This window comes from Schistocerca piceifrons, chromosome 5 (genome assembly GCF_021461385.2).
Source record: "Schistocerca piceifrons isolate TAMUIC-IGC-003096 chromosome 5, iqSchPice1.1, whole genome shotgun sequence".
Taxonomy (NCBI): domain Eukaryota; kingdom Metazoa; phylum Arthropoda; class Insecta; order Orthoptera; family Acrididae; genus Schistocerca; species Schistocerca piceifrons.
Window position 1 is genome coordinate 569,228,341 of NC_060142.1, and position 16,447 is coordinate 569,244,787.

General features: G+C 35.8%; 1 protein-coding gene across 2 annotated transcripts in view; it reads left to right on the forward strand.

Annotated features, from left to right (window-relative positions):
• LOC124797934 (NSFL1 cofactor p47) overlaps positions 1-16,447 on the forward strand; it is a 76,000-nt gene that overhangs the window by 28,088 nt on the left and 31,465 nt on the right. For both annotated transcript variants that reach the window (XM_047261069.1, XM_047261070.1), the window contains exon 6: positions 15,776-15,913. In XM_047261069.1, coding sequence (XP_047117025.1) covers positions 15,776-15,913 — 138 coding nt within the window. The remainder of the gene's footprint in view (positions 1-15,775; positions 15,914-16,447) is intronic.

Here is a 16,447-nt window from a genome sequence, read left to right on the forward strand (position 1 = left end):
GCGCCATTCGACGGCCAACACCGCGGTTCCTGGTGTGTCCGCTGTGCCGTGCGTGTGATCATTGCTTGTACAGCCCTCTCGCAGTGTCCGGAGCAAGTATGGTGGGTCTGACACACCGGTGTCAATGTGTTCTTTTTTCCATTTCCAGGAGTGTATGAGCTAGGACTTGACTGAACTGATTACAGCTGGCTTTTAGCAGTTTGTCGGAAACATTGTTGACACCAGTTGAAGTTTTACTTCTTAAAGACATTATTGTTTTTCTTACTTCATGTACAGTGTGCTCTAAAGAATTTTGTACATTACCTTATTGTGTTTTATGGCCTTTTCTAAGGTGCCATTGAATCCTGTTTTCTCAGCAGCACTTGAAGTACTCATTAAAAATTAGTGCCACATCTCTTTTTTTTGTACTTTTCTATTTTCATTGTTGAGAACAATGTGTTTGGTCCTACTGGGGCAATTTGCTCTAGTCTCACTCCTAATCACTTCCCATACAGTTTTAATTTTGTTACTGGATGTATTGATTTTGTAGCAAAGATACAAACTTCTTGTCTTCTTAATAACTTGACTTAGTATATTACAATGTTTTTAATAGTTATTTAACTGATTGAGGTTGTCTGAATTTCTTGATGATTTACAACTCTCATTTCCTTTTGCATGAAATCTTAATTCAGGTTGTTATCCAGAGCTTTTTGGTGAGTTTTTCAGTTTGGATCTTACATATCCTTTTTGGGAAGTTACTTTTAAAAATCAGTGTCACTTCATTACTGAAAAGATTGTACTTGGATTTGGCATTATCTAAATTATACACAGATCTCTGGCCTGTATCTTGGAGATGTGATTTAAAAGTCTGGATAGTTTCATCATTAATTATCCTAGCTATTTTCCAGTGGGGTCACACTCATTCTCTGTTAATAGTGAATCTTTGTCCCTCTTGGTCAGAGAGATTATTCAGGACTTGCCTGCTAGTTTTATCACCTACTTTGATCTAGTCTGTAAATATATTATCAGTTAGTGTGCTTGTATATGAAATTGTTTGGGTAGGGAACCTGACACTACAGAAGCAAGATTATTTGTGGATGTCAAATTCTCTAGATCTTATCTGTCTCTAGAATTTGTTAGAAAGTTTACATTGAAGTCCCAAAGTACTAACATATCCCTTCTGTGCTTGAATATGTACATTAGGAGAGCACATAACTGCTTCAAAAAGACTCTAAAGTTTCCTGGAGGTGCTCTATATACTGTTACTACTGATATATGAGAATAATTTAAAGGCACTTCCAAATGTTGCTCTAAACAATAGTTCTGCACACCAGTTGCTCTACATGTAACACTGTTTTTAACATAGATGGCAAACCACAACTTTCTTAATATTATCTACAGAATAATGTTCCTAAGTAATAATTATTTCTCACAATTTGTTCTATGCCAGAATTAATAGGGTGCTCACTAAAGCTTAGAACATGTGCGTAATCTATACCTTGCAGATCGTAAACATTTTATCAGGCTGCACTTCATTGATCTTACTGTAGAGGCCTGTAATATTTTGGTGATAAATTGCCAGTTTTTGTTTTGCAAAAACAGTTATACAGTTTTCTCTAAAAGTAAATTTCAGTCGAAGGTCTGGGCAAGGTCTTTTTCACTCTCCATTTCTCCAAGTTGGTCTGCTTCCACACACTGAAAGACTGGGAAGAAGTGATTTTTTTTCCACCAGTCAGTTGTCCAATGTAGTCTGTCTGTACCCAGTCCTAAACTTTCCTTGTGTTGCAGTGGACCCTGTAATGGATCTGGGAGATGTTATTTTCTTACCGTATTTGTCGATACCGAATTGTAAATGTTTTCTTATATTTTTGTCAGAATTTATTATAATTTGTCTTATTATATGTTAATTTACTTCTGTTTTTGAGAGTAAAAGCATATTGATTACTATTAGAAAATGTATCGAAGAATAGCAAAGAGACTGATTACAAGTGGAAACTTGTGAATTGTGTAAAATATCTTTGACGTTGGAGTCGTCTTTGACTATAGTCAGTCGGCAGCTAACTCTTGGTGTGTGTTGACGGAAGAACAATGTGAAGGTCGCAGTCATAAATAATTTTGAATTATGTTACTATTATTTTTGTATTAACTAAAAAGAAGAAACTACATTTGAAGAAACTGTATTTGAAACACCAAAATGAGAGAAACACGTTGAACCACGTCATTTCTGCAGCTGACATAGATGCATTGTGGAATCATACTTAGACAACTGAAGCCAAGACTAATATCGCCTTGCAAACGTCTAACGGAAAAGGTACTGTCACGAAATATGGCAAATTTAAGTAAATAAAAAATAGTGACCATATTTTCAACTTGTGTCTTAGCCGGGAAGCCATATTTCAACTGGGGGTTCAGCCGGGATATTGTGTTCACGAGATCTTCAACAGTGCTACGAGGAAGAAAATTTTTGTGTGTTAATACCAGTTTCTTCAGAATGTGTGTTACGGTGTTTGTGTTCATCGGGAAGTAAAAGTTTTCGAGAAGAAATGTTTCGGCAAAAAATATAATTTTCGACAGAAGAAAATACTTCAAGAATTTTGGTCAACAATCACATGGATGGAAAACGTGGTTTTGCAACAGTAGAAGAGTGTTCCAGATAAGTCACGAAACCCTCGTATTTTGTTAAAACAATATTTTTATCTTGTTTTGTATTGTTGTGTATAAATTTTTGTTCTTCACAATGACTTATGAGATTTTAGAGAGTATTGTGCCTAAAGTAGAAAGTAGTAATTTAATAGACTTCGAACATCAGGACAGGTCAAATGAAACAGAAAGAACCGATCAATTTGATTTAAAAAGTTTTCTTGTAAATTTCACGAAAGAAATTAAACAATCAGTTGACGACAATAAGACTTACCGGGATGAAAAAATTGATAACATTTTGTTGCAAGTCCAAGCAGTCAATACCCAAGTGGGTGAGCTTTCGAACAGAGTTGGCAGTGTTGAGGAAAAAATTGAATCTGTGGAAGCAAAAGTAAATGAAATTGATGTTAAATTGAGCGGTGAAATTAATACTGTAAAAAATGAGTTACTGGTCGATAGGGAAAGAAATTTAATTGATTTTAATGAGATAAAAGGGGAAATTAAAAATTTGGATGAGAATACAAAAGTTTTAGTAAAAAATGTAGAACAAAAAACTGACAATCGTTTGGTTACTCTAGAAGAAAAAGTAGAATGCAATGATTTAGAAAACAAAAAATCTGTTAAAGAACTTAGCGAAAAAATTGAAAGTTTTGACATTGACTTTCAAAGCAAAAATTACAATGTCAACACATGTAATCTTGTATCTAATATTCCAGTGAAGCACTTTTCGGTAGATGGACCCTTACATCCCGTTGATTTTATGCAGTATTGTAAGGATTGTTTTTTACCTCACTCACCAGATGAAATGAAAATTAAATTTGTGAAAAAATTCTTGGAAGGGGAAGCTTTGACTTGGGCAAACCAGATTGTAACTTTGGGGATGACCTTTTCAGAATTTGAATCAAAATTTCTGGAAAATTTTTGGGATGATCTTAAACAAACTAGAATCAAAAGTGAATTTTTGAATGGGAGAAACTATAGAGAATCAGATGGGAGCACGAAACAATTTTGCAAAAGTGAACTTCAAAAACTTATTCATTTAACAAAACCTTTGGATGACTTGATCAAAATTTATACCTTAAAGAGAAGATTGCCATCAGCAATGCAGTTGAGTTTAGTTCATTGTCCTGATAGTAATGTAGAGCAGTTTCTCAATTATATTGAAAAGTTGGATAGGGTAACAACAAGAACACACAGTGGGTTTACTCAGAAAGGTAATGGTCAAAATTGGGGAAATTAAAACTTTCAAAAAAGGGAACAAAACAATTATCATGGTGTCAGTCAAAATTCAGGGGGATATAACAATTTTCAAAAGAAGGACCATAATTTTTATCCAAAACAAGAACATGATTTTCGCGGTAATAATCAACAAAATAGAGAACACTTTAGGGATCAAAATCACAGAAATTTTGTTAGAGATCAGTACAATAGAAACTACCAACAATCAGGTAATGTTTGGCATAGGAATGGGAACAGAAATGTTGATCAGAGACATTGGCAGAACCACAATCAGCAGTTCAAGCAGGAACAAGTTGTAATTCAGGAAACAAAAACCGAGTAGACGCCGCCTTGAAGGTCCGCAAGGTTGAGGCAGAAGGTGAGCATGATGAAAGGACCAATGGATGTGACTATCATAAACCCAAACAGGACAGTTGCAAACCTAAGCTATCACATGAGGTCATTAGTTGTTACTTATTGAAGAAATTTCAAGAGGAAAATAATGATGATAAAGATAACATTTTCAGTACACAAGAACATACAGTAGATAAACGTAATTGTGATTCATTTAATTTAACAGAGTTTTACACTTGGGCAGAAAAGAACAACACTTTGTCAGATGATGTAATTTGTAGTAGTTCAGAGATGTGTGTGAATGAAAGAGAGAATGCATGCTGTGAGAATGAAAATGTTGGTGAAAGGGATCTGGTAACTTTAGAAAGGGGAAATAATATTTTGGGGGATAATTTGAATGTGTATGACCTGAATATGTGTAATGATAATGATGTTGTTGTTAAAGTTGATAATGATGGTAATGGTATTGATGATGATGTTGAGGAAAGGTATTTCATTAGTTTAAATAGGGAGTTGGGTATACACATGGTTGAAAATGGATTAAATAGTGAGAATATTATAGAAATTCCCAGGGATGTTACCAGGATGAATAAAGCTCACAAGCTGGATGTATGTGAAAGTGTGAATTTTGATGTTGTTGGTAAAGAATCTGACTACACAAATAACGATGACACATCTATAACTTCTAACCTAAGTGAAACTTTTACAGATACTAATGATACACACACATTTCTTATGAATATATGGCTGAACAGTGAAACTATTTCTTTTGACAAGAACTTTAGAAAGATGCTTATTAATGTATGTGAAACTGTATGTCCTAAGTGATGGAAAAAGATGAGATATTTTATTTTTGAAAAGCTGAAGGATAAGTACTTCAATAGTATACAATGTGATTTGGATGAAAATTCTTGGCTATTTGAGATAATAAAGAGTACTAATGACAATTTTGTATCTTGTGCAAATTTTATAACTGTGACAAATAATACATGAAAACAAAGATGAGGTGACTTACCGAACGAAAGCACTGGCAGGTCGATAGACACACAAACAAACACAAACATACACACAAAATTCAAGCTTTCGCAACAAACTGTTGCCTCATCAGGAAAGACGAAAGGAAGTGGGTTTTAAGGGAGAGGGTAAGGAGTCATTCCAATCCCGGGAGCGGAAAGACTTACCTTAGGGGGAAAAAAGGACAGGTATACACTTGCACACACGCACATATCCATCCACACATATATGTCTGCTTGTGTCTGTATGTGTGGATGGATATGTGCGTGTGTGCAAGTGTATGCCTGTCCTTTTTTCCCCCTAAGGTAAGTCTTTCCTTTCCTGATGAGGCAACAGTTTGTTGCGAAAGCTTGAATTTTGTGTGTATGTTTGTGTTTGTTTGTGTGTCTATCGACCTGCCAGCGCTTTCGTTCGGTAAGTCACCTCATCTTTGTTTTTATATAAAATTTTTCCCACGTGGAATGTTTCCTTCAATTATATTGATATCACGAATAATACATGTAATGATATACCATATGATTCTGAGAAGTATAGGTTTGGGGAAATTGAAAGTGATTTATTACATGAGGGTACAGGTTCTGAGAAAAGTGATTAATTTTGCGGTCCTTATATAAAAGTTCAAATTGGGTCATGGATTGGTAAATGTTTAATTGATACAAGAAGTGAGATCTCGGGAATATCTGAAAGGTTAAGCAAGAAATTGAAAGTGGGGAAAGATTATATTGAAATGCCAGTTGTTGGGGTAAAGATAAAAGGTGCTACTGGGAAGAGCAGTAAATTGGTAAAAAGCCAGGCTTTAGTGACAATTTTAATTGAAGGCAAGTTGTTCACACATGGATGTTTTGTAATTCAGGAATTTAATGAGGATTTTCTTTTGGGTATGAATTGGATAGTAAAAGTAAATACAGCATTTGATTGGGTTGGAAGAAAACTTTTGATAGAAACTAGTGAAAGGGAATACATTCAGACAGATTTTGTGAACACACTTGGTGATCAGAGTAATGGAAATTTTGACAGTATCAATTTACTAAAAGAAAATAGATTGGAGAATATTGAAACTCATAGATTTGATACTGATGAAGTTGAATTTGGGAATTTAGTAAATTTGAAAATTTCAGAAACGCTAAATTTATCTGGGGAGCAAAAACAACAGTTAGAAAATCTGCTGTGGGAATACAGTGATGTTTTCAGTGACATACCTGGAAGGGTAAAGGGTTATCAGTGTGAGCTTCAGGTAAAACCTCATGAACCATTTTTCATAAAACCATACAGTATTGCAATATCAAAAAGACCTGCTGTTGAGAAAGAGCTGAAAAAGATGGAAGGATGTAATATAATAGAAAGGAGTATCAGTGCATATAATAATCCTCTAGTAGTAGTTTCGAAAAAAGATGGCGGAGTAAGATTGGTTTTGGACTCTAGACACTTAAACAAAATTTTGTTCAGGCAGACAGACCATCCTGAAAATATTGATGAGTTACTCTATAAATTTACAGATATCAAATATATGTCAAGTTTGGATCTAACTTCGGGTTTTCATCAGGTACCACTTTCGGTTAATTCTAGAAAATATACTGCTTTCTTGTACAATGGTAAGAGTTACCAATATTGTGTTGTGCCATTTGGGTTAAATTCTTCTGTTTCCGAATTTATAAGAGCTTTGGATCATGTACTGGGGCAAGAACTTGCGTCTAAACTGATAATTTATGTAGATGACATTTAGGTTACAGGGCAAAATTGGGAGGAACATTTTTTGATTTTGAAGTCAGTTTGTGAAAAACTTAGAAAAGGGGAAATGACATTGAAATTAGAGAAATGTAAATTTGCAGTTTCTGAATTAAAATTTTTGGGTCATGTTGTCACAGACAAGGGAATTTTGGCAGATCCAGAAAAAATTAAAGCAATTTCAGAAATTCCTATCCCTAAGACTAAAAAACAATTAAAGTCGTTCTTTGGGTTATGCGGTTATTACCGAAAGCATATAAGTGATCAGAGTCTGAATGCACCATGTTTAAGTCAATTACTTAAGAAAAACACTGTTTGGGTTTGGGATAAAAGTTGTCAGGAAGAGTTTGATAAAATTAAGCAAGAGTTGAGGAAGCAACACTTATTACACAGACCTGATTTTAATTTACCATTTTGTTTGAACACTGATAGCAGTAATTATGGGCTTGGAGCAGAGTTATTTCAAGAAAGAGTAGAGAATGGAGTTAAGATACATTGTACCATAGCATTTGCAAGCAGAATGTTGCTCAAGCATGAGAAAAATTATACAGTCACAGAGAAGGAACTTTTGGCAATTCATTGGGCTTTTACAGAATTTAGAATTTACCTTGTTGGACATAAAACCATAGTATTTTCAGATCACAAAGCTTTGAGTTACTTACAAGAGTGCAAATTATACCACAGTAGATTGACCAGATGGGCAATTTTTCTGCAACAGTTTGACTTTGAAATCAAACACATAAAAGGTTCTGAGAATGTAGTAGCTGATTCACTTTCAAGGTTACCAATTGGGGGAGAAAAGGAGATTTTTGAACAAGAGGAGGAAAAGCAATTTAAAATTAGATACTTGAAGGGGGTGGAAAATGAAAAAAACAATTAGAGCTATGTGTAACAAAATTAGAAAAAATCAAAATTTAGATCAGAGTTGGAAATTAATCAAAGAATGCTTAGGCAAGAAGGGGTATGAGAAACTTGATAAATTTTACAAATTGCATAAGGGGATTTTATTTCGGAGAACAGATGTAGATTCTGATAATTGGAAACTGTGTTGGCCAGAGGCAGATGCTGATAAGCTGATCATTTACATACATGAAAGTTTTGGTCATTGTGGGATACAGAAGTGCATTCAAAAGATACAAGAAAATGTTTATTTTTACAATATTGGTAAGAAGGTAAGACAAGAATTGGCAGCCTGTGACAAATGTCAGAGAGTTAAAGTGAGCAATCAAAGATGTGGTGGAGAGATGCAAAACATTATTCCGGAAAAACCTTTAGATCTTATCGCAGTGGACTTATATGGAATGTTACCAAAGAGTAAAGGTGGTCACTGTTACATATTTGTTATGGTAGATGTATTTTCAAAATTAATTAAACTATATCCAGTGAAAAAAGCTACTAGCCATGAAATTATAATAGAAATTGAAAGAGATTATTTCGCACAGGTGGGTAAACCAAAAGCTATATTATCAGATAATGGTTCACAGTTCACCTCAAAAATTTGGAAAAAGTTTATTGAAAGATCAAAATTGAAGCATATACTTATATCTGTTTATTTCTCTGTCCACCAATCCTGCAGAAAGATATATGAGTGAAATTGGGAGACTTTGTAGAACCTATTGTAACCATAAACATCCAACCTGGTTTGACCACATTCGAAATTTTGAAGATATTATGAATAGCCTACAACATAGTTCCACAGGATTTTCACCGTATGAGATTATGTTTAGTATTAGACCTCCAAATCTTATATCAGAACTTATTGAATTTCCTAAATGTACACCTTTAACTATGCAAGAGAGAGAAGATATTGTCAGGGAAACTATGAGGAAACAAGGGGAAAAGAGGAATAAAAGACATAACAATAGGGTAAGATTAACCATTTTTAAAATTGGGGATCTTGTTCTGGTCAAATCTCATGAAAGATCAAAAATGTTAACTTCAGAAATTAAAAAATTCTTTGATATCTATATTGGGCCTTTTGAAGTCATAGAAAATCCACACCCTAATGCTTATCGTTTGGTGTATCCTAAGTCAAAGAAATTATTTGGTCTCAGGAATGTTCTCTCTTTAAAACTGTATAAACAGAAATCATAATTTCAAAATTTAAATAACCTATTATCATCTAAAACAAAAGTCCTCCACTGGAATACGCTTGTTAGAACAAAACTGCCTGTACAACCAAGTGTGTGTATTTGCATGTATAAATTAATAATTTGAAGTCACATGTTAATTGAAACTGATGAAAAAAACACTGTTGTAACAAAGAATGAGAGAAAGATTTATTTTTACTTTTTTAGAAAAAAAAAAGTCTCCATAGTGAGCATTTCTGAATTTTTCTAATTTTTGGAAGCTAAGTCTTCCCTGTGAGTGAAGGCATGCATGTGAGGACATGCATGCAAAGGTATAAGTTTCCTCATGATATATGAGCAGTTTATTGTTGTTTATACTGATGTTGTGGGGAGCAAAAGCGCTCTTCACAAGAATGTGACTTGTAGTAATATCGTAGTAGAGAGGAAAGTGTACATAAATAATTACAAAAAATTTAGATAATACTGATGTATCTTTAGCTGTACTAAAAGAAGAAAATCATAAGAAAAAAAATACAAAATAAAAAAAATGAGTAAAAAAAATTAAAAAGAAAATCATAAGCAAAAAAAAAAAATTATACAAAAGAAAAAAAAAAACACTACACTATATATGTCCAGTATCATTTTTACTGTTACAATATGTAAGCATAATGAAATTAACATTAATATAAAAAAATTAATTAAATCTTATTCTAGGAAATGAGTTTTACCTTCCTATTATTTTCAATCTGTATGTTAGAATATTTCTCATGTATGTTTTATACCATGTATATTTGTCATGTCAAATAATTTCTTTACTTGAATTTTTTTTGTGTATGAGATTGATGGGGAAGTACCATTGCAACAACAGCCAGTAACAAGTCCACAGATTCAAAGAGTCCAAATTTGGAAGAGGTTATCAAACTGCATCATTAGTGTACTAATTCTGTAATACAGATCCATCACTGAGTGTGGTCGGGATTTTGTTGTATATGTCCATAACAACAAAAGCCCTGGGGAGCATTTGTAATGGATCTGGGAGATGTTATTTTTTTACCGTATTTGTCGATACTGAATTGTAAATGGTTTCTTATATTTTTGTCAGAATTTATTATAATTTGTCTTATTATATGTTAATTTACTTCTGTTTTTGAGAGTAAAAGCATATTGATTACTATTAGAAAATGTATCGAAGAATAGCAAAGAGACTGATTACAAGTGGAAACTTGTGAATTGTGTAAAATATCTTTGACGTTGGAGTCGTCTTTGACTATAGTCAGTCGGCAGCTAACTCTTGGTGTGTGTTGACGGAAGAACAATGTGAAGGTCGCAGTCATAAATAATTTTGAATTATGTTACTATTATTTTTGTATTAACTAAAAAGAAGAAACTACATTTGAAGAAACTGTATTTGAAACACCAAAATGAGAGAAACACGTTGAACCACGTCATTTCTACAGCTGACATAGATGCATTGTGGAATCATACTTAGACAACTGAAGCCAAGACTAATATCACCTTGCAAACGTCTAACGGAAAAGGTACTGTCACGAAATATGGCAAATTTAAGTAAATAAAAAAATAGTTACCATATTTTCAACTTGTGTCTTAGCCGGGAAGCCATATTTCAACCCTTTGTTCAAATCTGATGATTTGGAGTTCACAACCCTTCTTGCATTTGCAATGATGTCACAAATTGTAGTCTCTAGATGATTTTTCCAATGCCAGTTGACATGAAGGCTATAAGTGGTGTAAAATTCTCTACCATATTTGTGTATTTCGATCCTGTGAATATTTGCAAAGCTGTTGCAGATTTCTGCATAATGTCTACTTGTAGCTATTCTGCATTGTTTACATATGAGGAGTGTATTAAGTCCTGCCTTTGTGGAATATCAATTATAATTAGTTTAGAATGCTTCAGGTGGTTTAGAGCTTTTCTTAAAATGTTAGCAGTGGGCAAACCTTTGTTGTGTGCAAATTCATTTGAACTACCACATATCACAATGTAGTCTCTCTTCGTTACCATTTTAGAAGTATCGATTATTGTTGATAGAACTTGGTCAGTGTGAGCACCTGGCTTGATATAACCTAAGGCTCTTACCTTGTTGTTAACATTTTTTATTTCATGGGCAACACTTCTAAGGCGACTATTACCCAATAAAAATACACTGTTTCTTCCACAGCATTTGTTGTATTATTTATATTTTCTGTCTTCTTGACTGTTGGAATCATATTGTGTTTATTGTACACGTTGATGGGATGATATAGTGTCCATATTCTTTCCTCAATGTTATATGAATAACTGGGAAGGGTGCTTGTGCAGTGTAGTATCGTGTTCATGTTGCCATGGATGATTATGTAATGGAAGGACTGGAGATGGAGAAACCCAGTATTGGCTTAGCTTGTTGCTACATGACAGACTGGTTACTGAAATTGTCACATGCCTTCACTTCATGATACACTGTATGATGATTTGGCATTTAATGCTGGACAGTGATGCATGGCCTCATGATCAGGAACTGTACACTCAGGGTTGCTGCAGGTTCTGGAAATCAGGGGATTTCAAGCAATCAGAGAAATCAGGCAAATAAAAATAAAAAAACCTGGAAAAATCTCATTTTTGTCTTGGTGGATGAAATGGTTTGTTTACTGAGGTGTCAGGATGGTCACTGGCTGGATGCAGCTGAATACATGCACAACTTCCCTGCTCTCTTACTACTACTACTACTACTACTACTACTTCTACTTCTACTTCTCCCCTTCCCACCTCTCCCCTCAACTTGCAGTCAGTGCTGTGACCACTTTTTGCCACTAGCCTAGCTGCTGCCGACAAGAGGCAGGTAACTTTTGCGTGGATTGGTCAGTGTGGTCTCATTTCATCAACATGCTGTCTGTGACTCGTGAATAACTGGCTGCATGAGTGGATTTCCGTGACGGGCCAAAACTGCAGGCTGTTTCTGCAGGTACCTCTGATGGATCGGGCCTGTCAATCTGAAGCCTATTGGTTCCCACTAATGTGCAGGCCCTTCCCGTTAGATCTAGTCTCACCGATCTGCCCCCCAGGCCAGATCTGTTTGTGTGTGGCCTGTTGCAGCAATTCTTGTGGTTTATCTATAGACATGCAGCTTTACTGTATGATTAAATGATGCTGGCGTCCTCTTGGGTAAAATATTCCGGAGGTAAAATAGTCCCCCATTCGGATCTCCGGGCGGGGACTATTCAAGAGGACGTCATTATCAGGAGAAAGAAAACTGGCGTTCTACGGATCGGAGTGTGGAATGTCAGATCCCTTAATCGGGCAGGTAGGTTAGAAAATTTAAAAAGGGAAATGGATAGGTTAAAGTTAGATATAGTGGGAATTAGTGAAGTTCGGTGGCAGGAGGAACAAGACTTTTGGTCAGGTGATTACAGGGTTATAAATACAAAATCAAATAGGGGTAATGCAGGAGTAGGTTTAATAATGAATAAAAAAATAGGAGTGCGGGTAAGCTACTACAAACAGCATAGTGAACGCATTATTGTGGCCAAGATAAACACAAAGCCCATGCCTACTACAGTAGTACAAGTTTATATACCAACTAGCTCTGCAGATGATGAAGAAATTGATGAAATGTATGAGGAGATAAAAGAAATTATTCAGGTAGTGAAGGGAGACGAAAATTTAATAGTCATGGGTGACTGGAATTCGTCAGTAGGAAAAGGGAGAGAAGGAAACATAGTAGGTGAATATGGATTGGGGGGAAGAAATGAAAGAGGAAGCCGCCTTGTAGAATTTTGCACAAAGCATAACTTAATCATAGCTAACACTTGGTTCAAGAATCATAAAAGAAGGTTGTATACCTGGAAGAATCCTGGAGATACTAAAAGGTATCAGATAGATTATATAATGGTAAGACAGAGATTTAGGAACCAGGTTTTAAATTGTAAGACATTTCCAGGGGCGGATGTGGATTCTGACCACAATCTATTGGTTATGAACTACAGATTGAAACTGAAGAAACTGCAAAAAGGTGGGAATTTAAGGAGATGGGACCTGGATAAACTGAAAGAACCAGAAGTTGTAGAGAGTTTGAGGGAGATCATAAGGGAACAATTGACAGGAATGGGGGAAAGAAATACAGTAGAAGAAGAATGGGTAGCTCTGAGGGATGAAGTAGTGAAGGCAGCAGACGATCAAGTAGGTAAAAAGACGAGGGCTAGTAGAAATCCTTGGGTAACAGAAGAAATATTGAATTTAATTGATGAAAGGAGAAAATATAAAAATGCAGTAAATGAAGCAGGCAAAAAGGAATACAAACGTCTCAAAAATGAGATCGACAGGAAGTGCAAAATGGCTAAGCAGGGATGGCTAGAGGACAAATGTAAGGATGTGGAGGCTTGTCTCACTAGGGGTAAGATAGATACTGCCTACAGGAAAATTAAAGAGACCTTTGGAGAGAAGAGAACCACTTGTATGAATATCAAGAGCTCAGATGGCAACCCAGTTCTAAGCAAAGAAGGGAAGGCAGAAAGGTGGAAGGAGTATATAGAGGGTTTATACAAGGGCGATGTACTTGAGGACAATATTATGGAAATGGAAGAGGATGTAGATGAAGATGAAATGGGAGATACGATACTGCGTGAAGAGTTTGACAGAGCACTGAAAGACCTGAGTCGAAACAAGGCCCCGGAAATAGACAACATTCCATTAGAACTACTGACGGCCTTGGGAGAGCCAGTCATGACAAAACTCTACCATCTGGTGAGCAAGATGTATGAGACAGGCGAAATACCCTCAGACTTCAAGAAGAATATAATAATTCCAATCCCAAAGAAAGCAGGTGTTGACAGATGTGAAAATTACCGAACTATCAGTTTAATAAGTCACAGCTGCAAAATACTAACGCGAATTCTCTACAGACGAATGGGGAAACTGGTAGAAGCGGACCTCGGGGAAGATCAGTTTGGATTCTGTAGAAATGTTGGAACACGTGAGGCAATACTAACCTTACGACTTATCTTAGAAGAAAGATTAAGAAAAGGCAAACCTACGTTTCTAGCATTTGTAGACTTAGAGAAAGCTTTTGACAATGTTAACTGGAATACTCTCTTTCAAATTCTGAAGGTGGCAGGGGTAAAATACAGGGAGCGAAAGGCTATTTACAATTTGTACAGAAACCAGATGGCAGTTATAAGAGTCGAGGGACATGAAAGGGAAGCAGTTGTTGGGAAGGGAGTAAGACAGGGTTGTAGCCTCTCCCCGATGTTATTCAATCTGTATTTTGAGCAAGCAGTAAAGGAAACAAAAGAAAAATTCAGAGTAGGTATTAAAATTCATGGAGAAGAAGTAAAAACTTTGAGGTTCGCCGATGACATTGTAATTCTGTCAGAGACAGCAAAGGACTTGTAAGAGCAGTTGAATGGAATGGACAGTGTCTTGAAAGGAGGATATAAGATGAACATCAACAAAAGCAAAACAAGGATAATGGAATGTAGTCAAATTAAATCGGGTGATGCTGAGGGAATTACATTAGGAAATGAGACACTTAAAGTAGTAAAGGAATTTTGCTATTTAGGGAGTAAAATAACTGATGATGGTCGAAGTAGAGAGGATATAAAATGTAGACTGGCAATGGCAAGGAAATTGTTTCTGAAGAAGAGAAATTTGTTAACATCGAGTATAGATTTAAATGTCAGGAAGTCGTTTCTGAAAATACTTGTATGGAGTGTAGCCATGTATGGAAGTGAAACATGGACGATAACTAGTTTGGACAAGAAGAGAATAGAAGCTTTTGAAATGTGGTGCTACAGAAGAATGCTGAAGATTAGATGGGTAGATCACATAACTAATGAGGAGGTATTGAATAGGATTGGGGAGAAGAGAAGTTTGTGGCACAACTTGACTAGAAGAAGGGATCGGTTGGTAGGACATGTTTTGAGGCATCAAGGGATCACAACTTTAGCATTGGAGGGCAGCGTGGAGGGTAAAAATCGCAGAGGGAGACCAAGAGATGAATACACTAAGCAGATTCAGAAGGATGTAGGTTGCAGTAGGTACTGGGAGATGAAGAAGCTTGCACAGGATAGAGTAGCATGGAGAGCTGCATCAAACCAGTCTTAGGACTGAAGACCACAACAACATCTATAGACCCAGGACTGTGGTGCTCCTCAGGAGGCCAGAGCTCATGAGGGATGGATTTCAGCACAATACCTCTAAAATAATAGGTATGACACAGTAGGTAACAACCAACAATAACAAACATAGTAGAAACAACATTTTATTGGCAGTCACCTATGGTGCTGGTTTATACAGTTCTTCCGTGCCTTATACACTTCTTTAAATAGGCCTACTTTTTTCTGAGGTTATTTCTGAAATCAGTGAAGGTACTTTAAATTTGTCCTGTGACCCAAGGAAATGCACATTTTTGTCACCAAATGTATTTCGTTTTATTGAAATAAAGTAACATCAATGATCCTAATGAAACACACATACCATTTGGCTTGCTTTCTCCATCTAAAAACAGTTCGTTACAAAAGATGTTGATATTAGCACTTAAGATTTTTGCTCACCTTGCTTTTTGCCACATTTTTCTCCAATTGCTTCTTATGTTGGTGTCATGCTGTATCGTGTGTATTTGCTAAAGAAGAAAAAGTCTGAGACTAGCAGGCAATCATCTTTTTGTACCTGTCCGCTGCCCTACCCCACGTTTTAAATTAGAGTCTTGGCTAATGCATTGTCACTGCTTATATCCTATCCAGGAGTTCATTATTATATATGTGATTCTTTTTTTTTTTTTCAGAGAGATTCCTCAAGAGTTGCTGCGTGAAGCTAATGGCTCTGAAGTCCACTTAAACATGGAGGACCATCACCATGAAGATTTTGTTACTTCAAAGCCAAAAGTCCGGGCTTTCTCAGGAAAGGGCCATTTGTTAGGCAGGTTTGTAGATGTGGACATTATCTATTGCTACTATCATTTGCTTGGTTGGAAGGTCTTTAATTTAAATTGGTTTGCTGTAGAGATAATCCCACAGTGTTATGTGGTCTTTCTCTTCCGCATGTGTGTTGGTGTGGTGGGGGGGGGGGGGGGGGGGGATGGGGGGTGTTGAGGATATTGGCTACATACAAATATTTCCTTTTCCTTATTTTTGATATTTCCTAGTCTCTCTTGTTTCAGTCATGGGCATTGCAGTTGAATGACCTGTACATTTGTTTGTTTCCAAACATTCTTTTCACTTCATATTATGCTTCTTTGAAATAACTATTAGACAACAGTGGCAAGCAGAGCTGAAAAGAATATTTCACTGCCATTAATGAGGTGATCCACTGCCATAAAATAGTTTTCATTCAAGCCGTTGTGAAATTAGGAAGAACTGTATTGCCTTGAGCGTTAAAAGTTGTTACCTGTAGGATATTCAGCCCAGCATGATTGTAGAGTGTAACAGTGGGCTTCAGCATTTAATTACGCAATTCA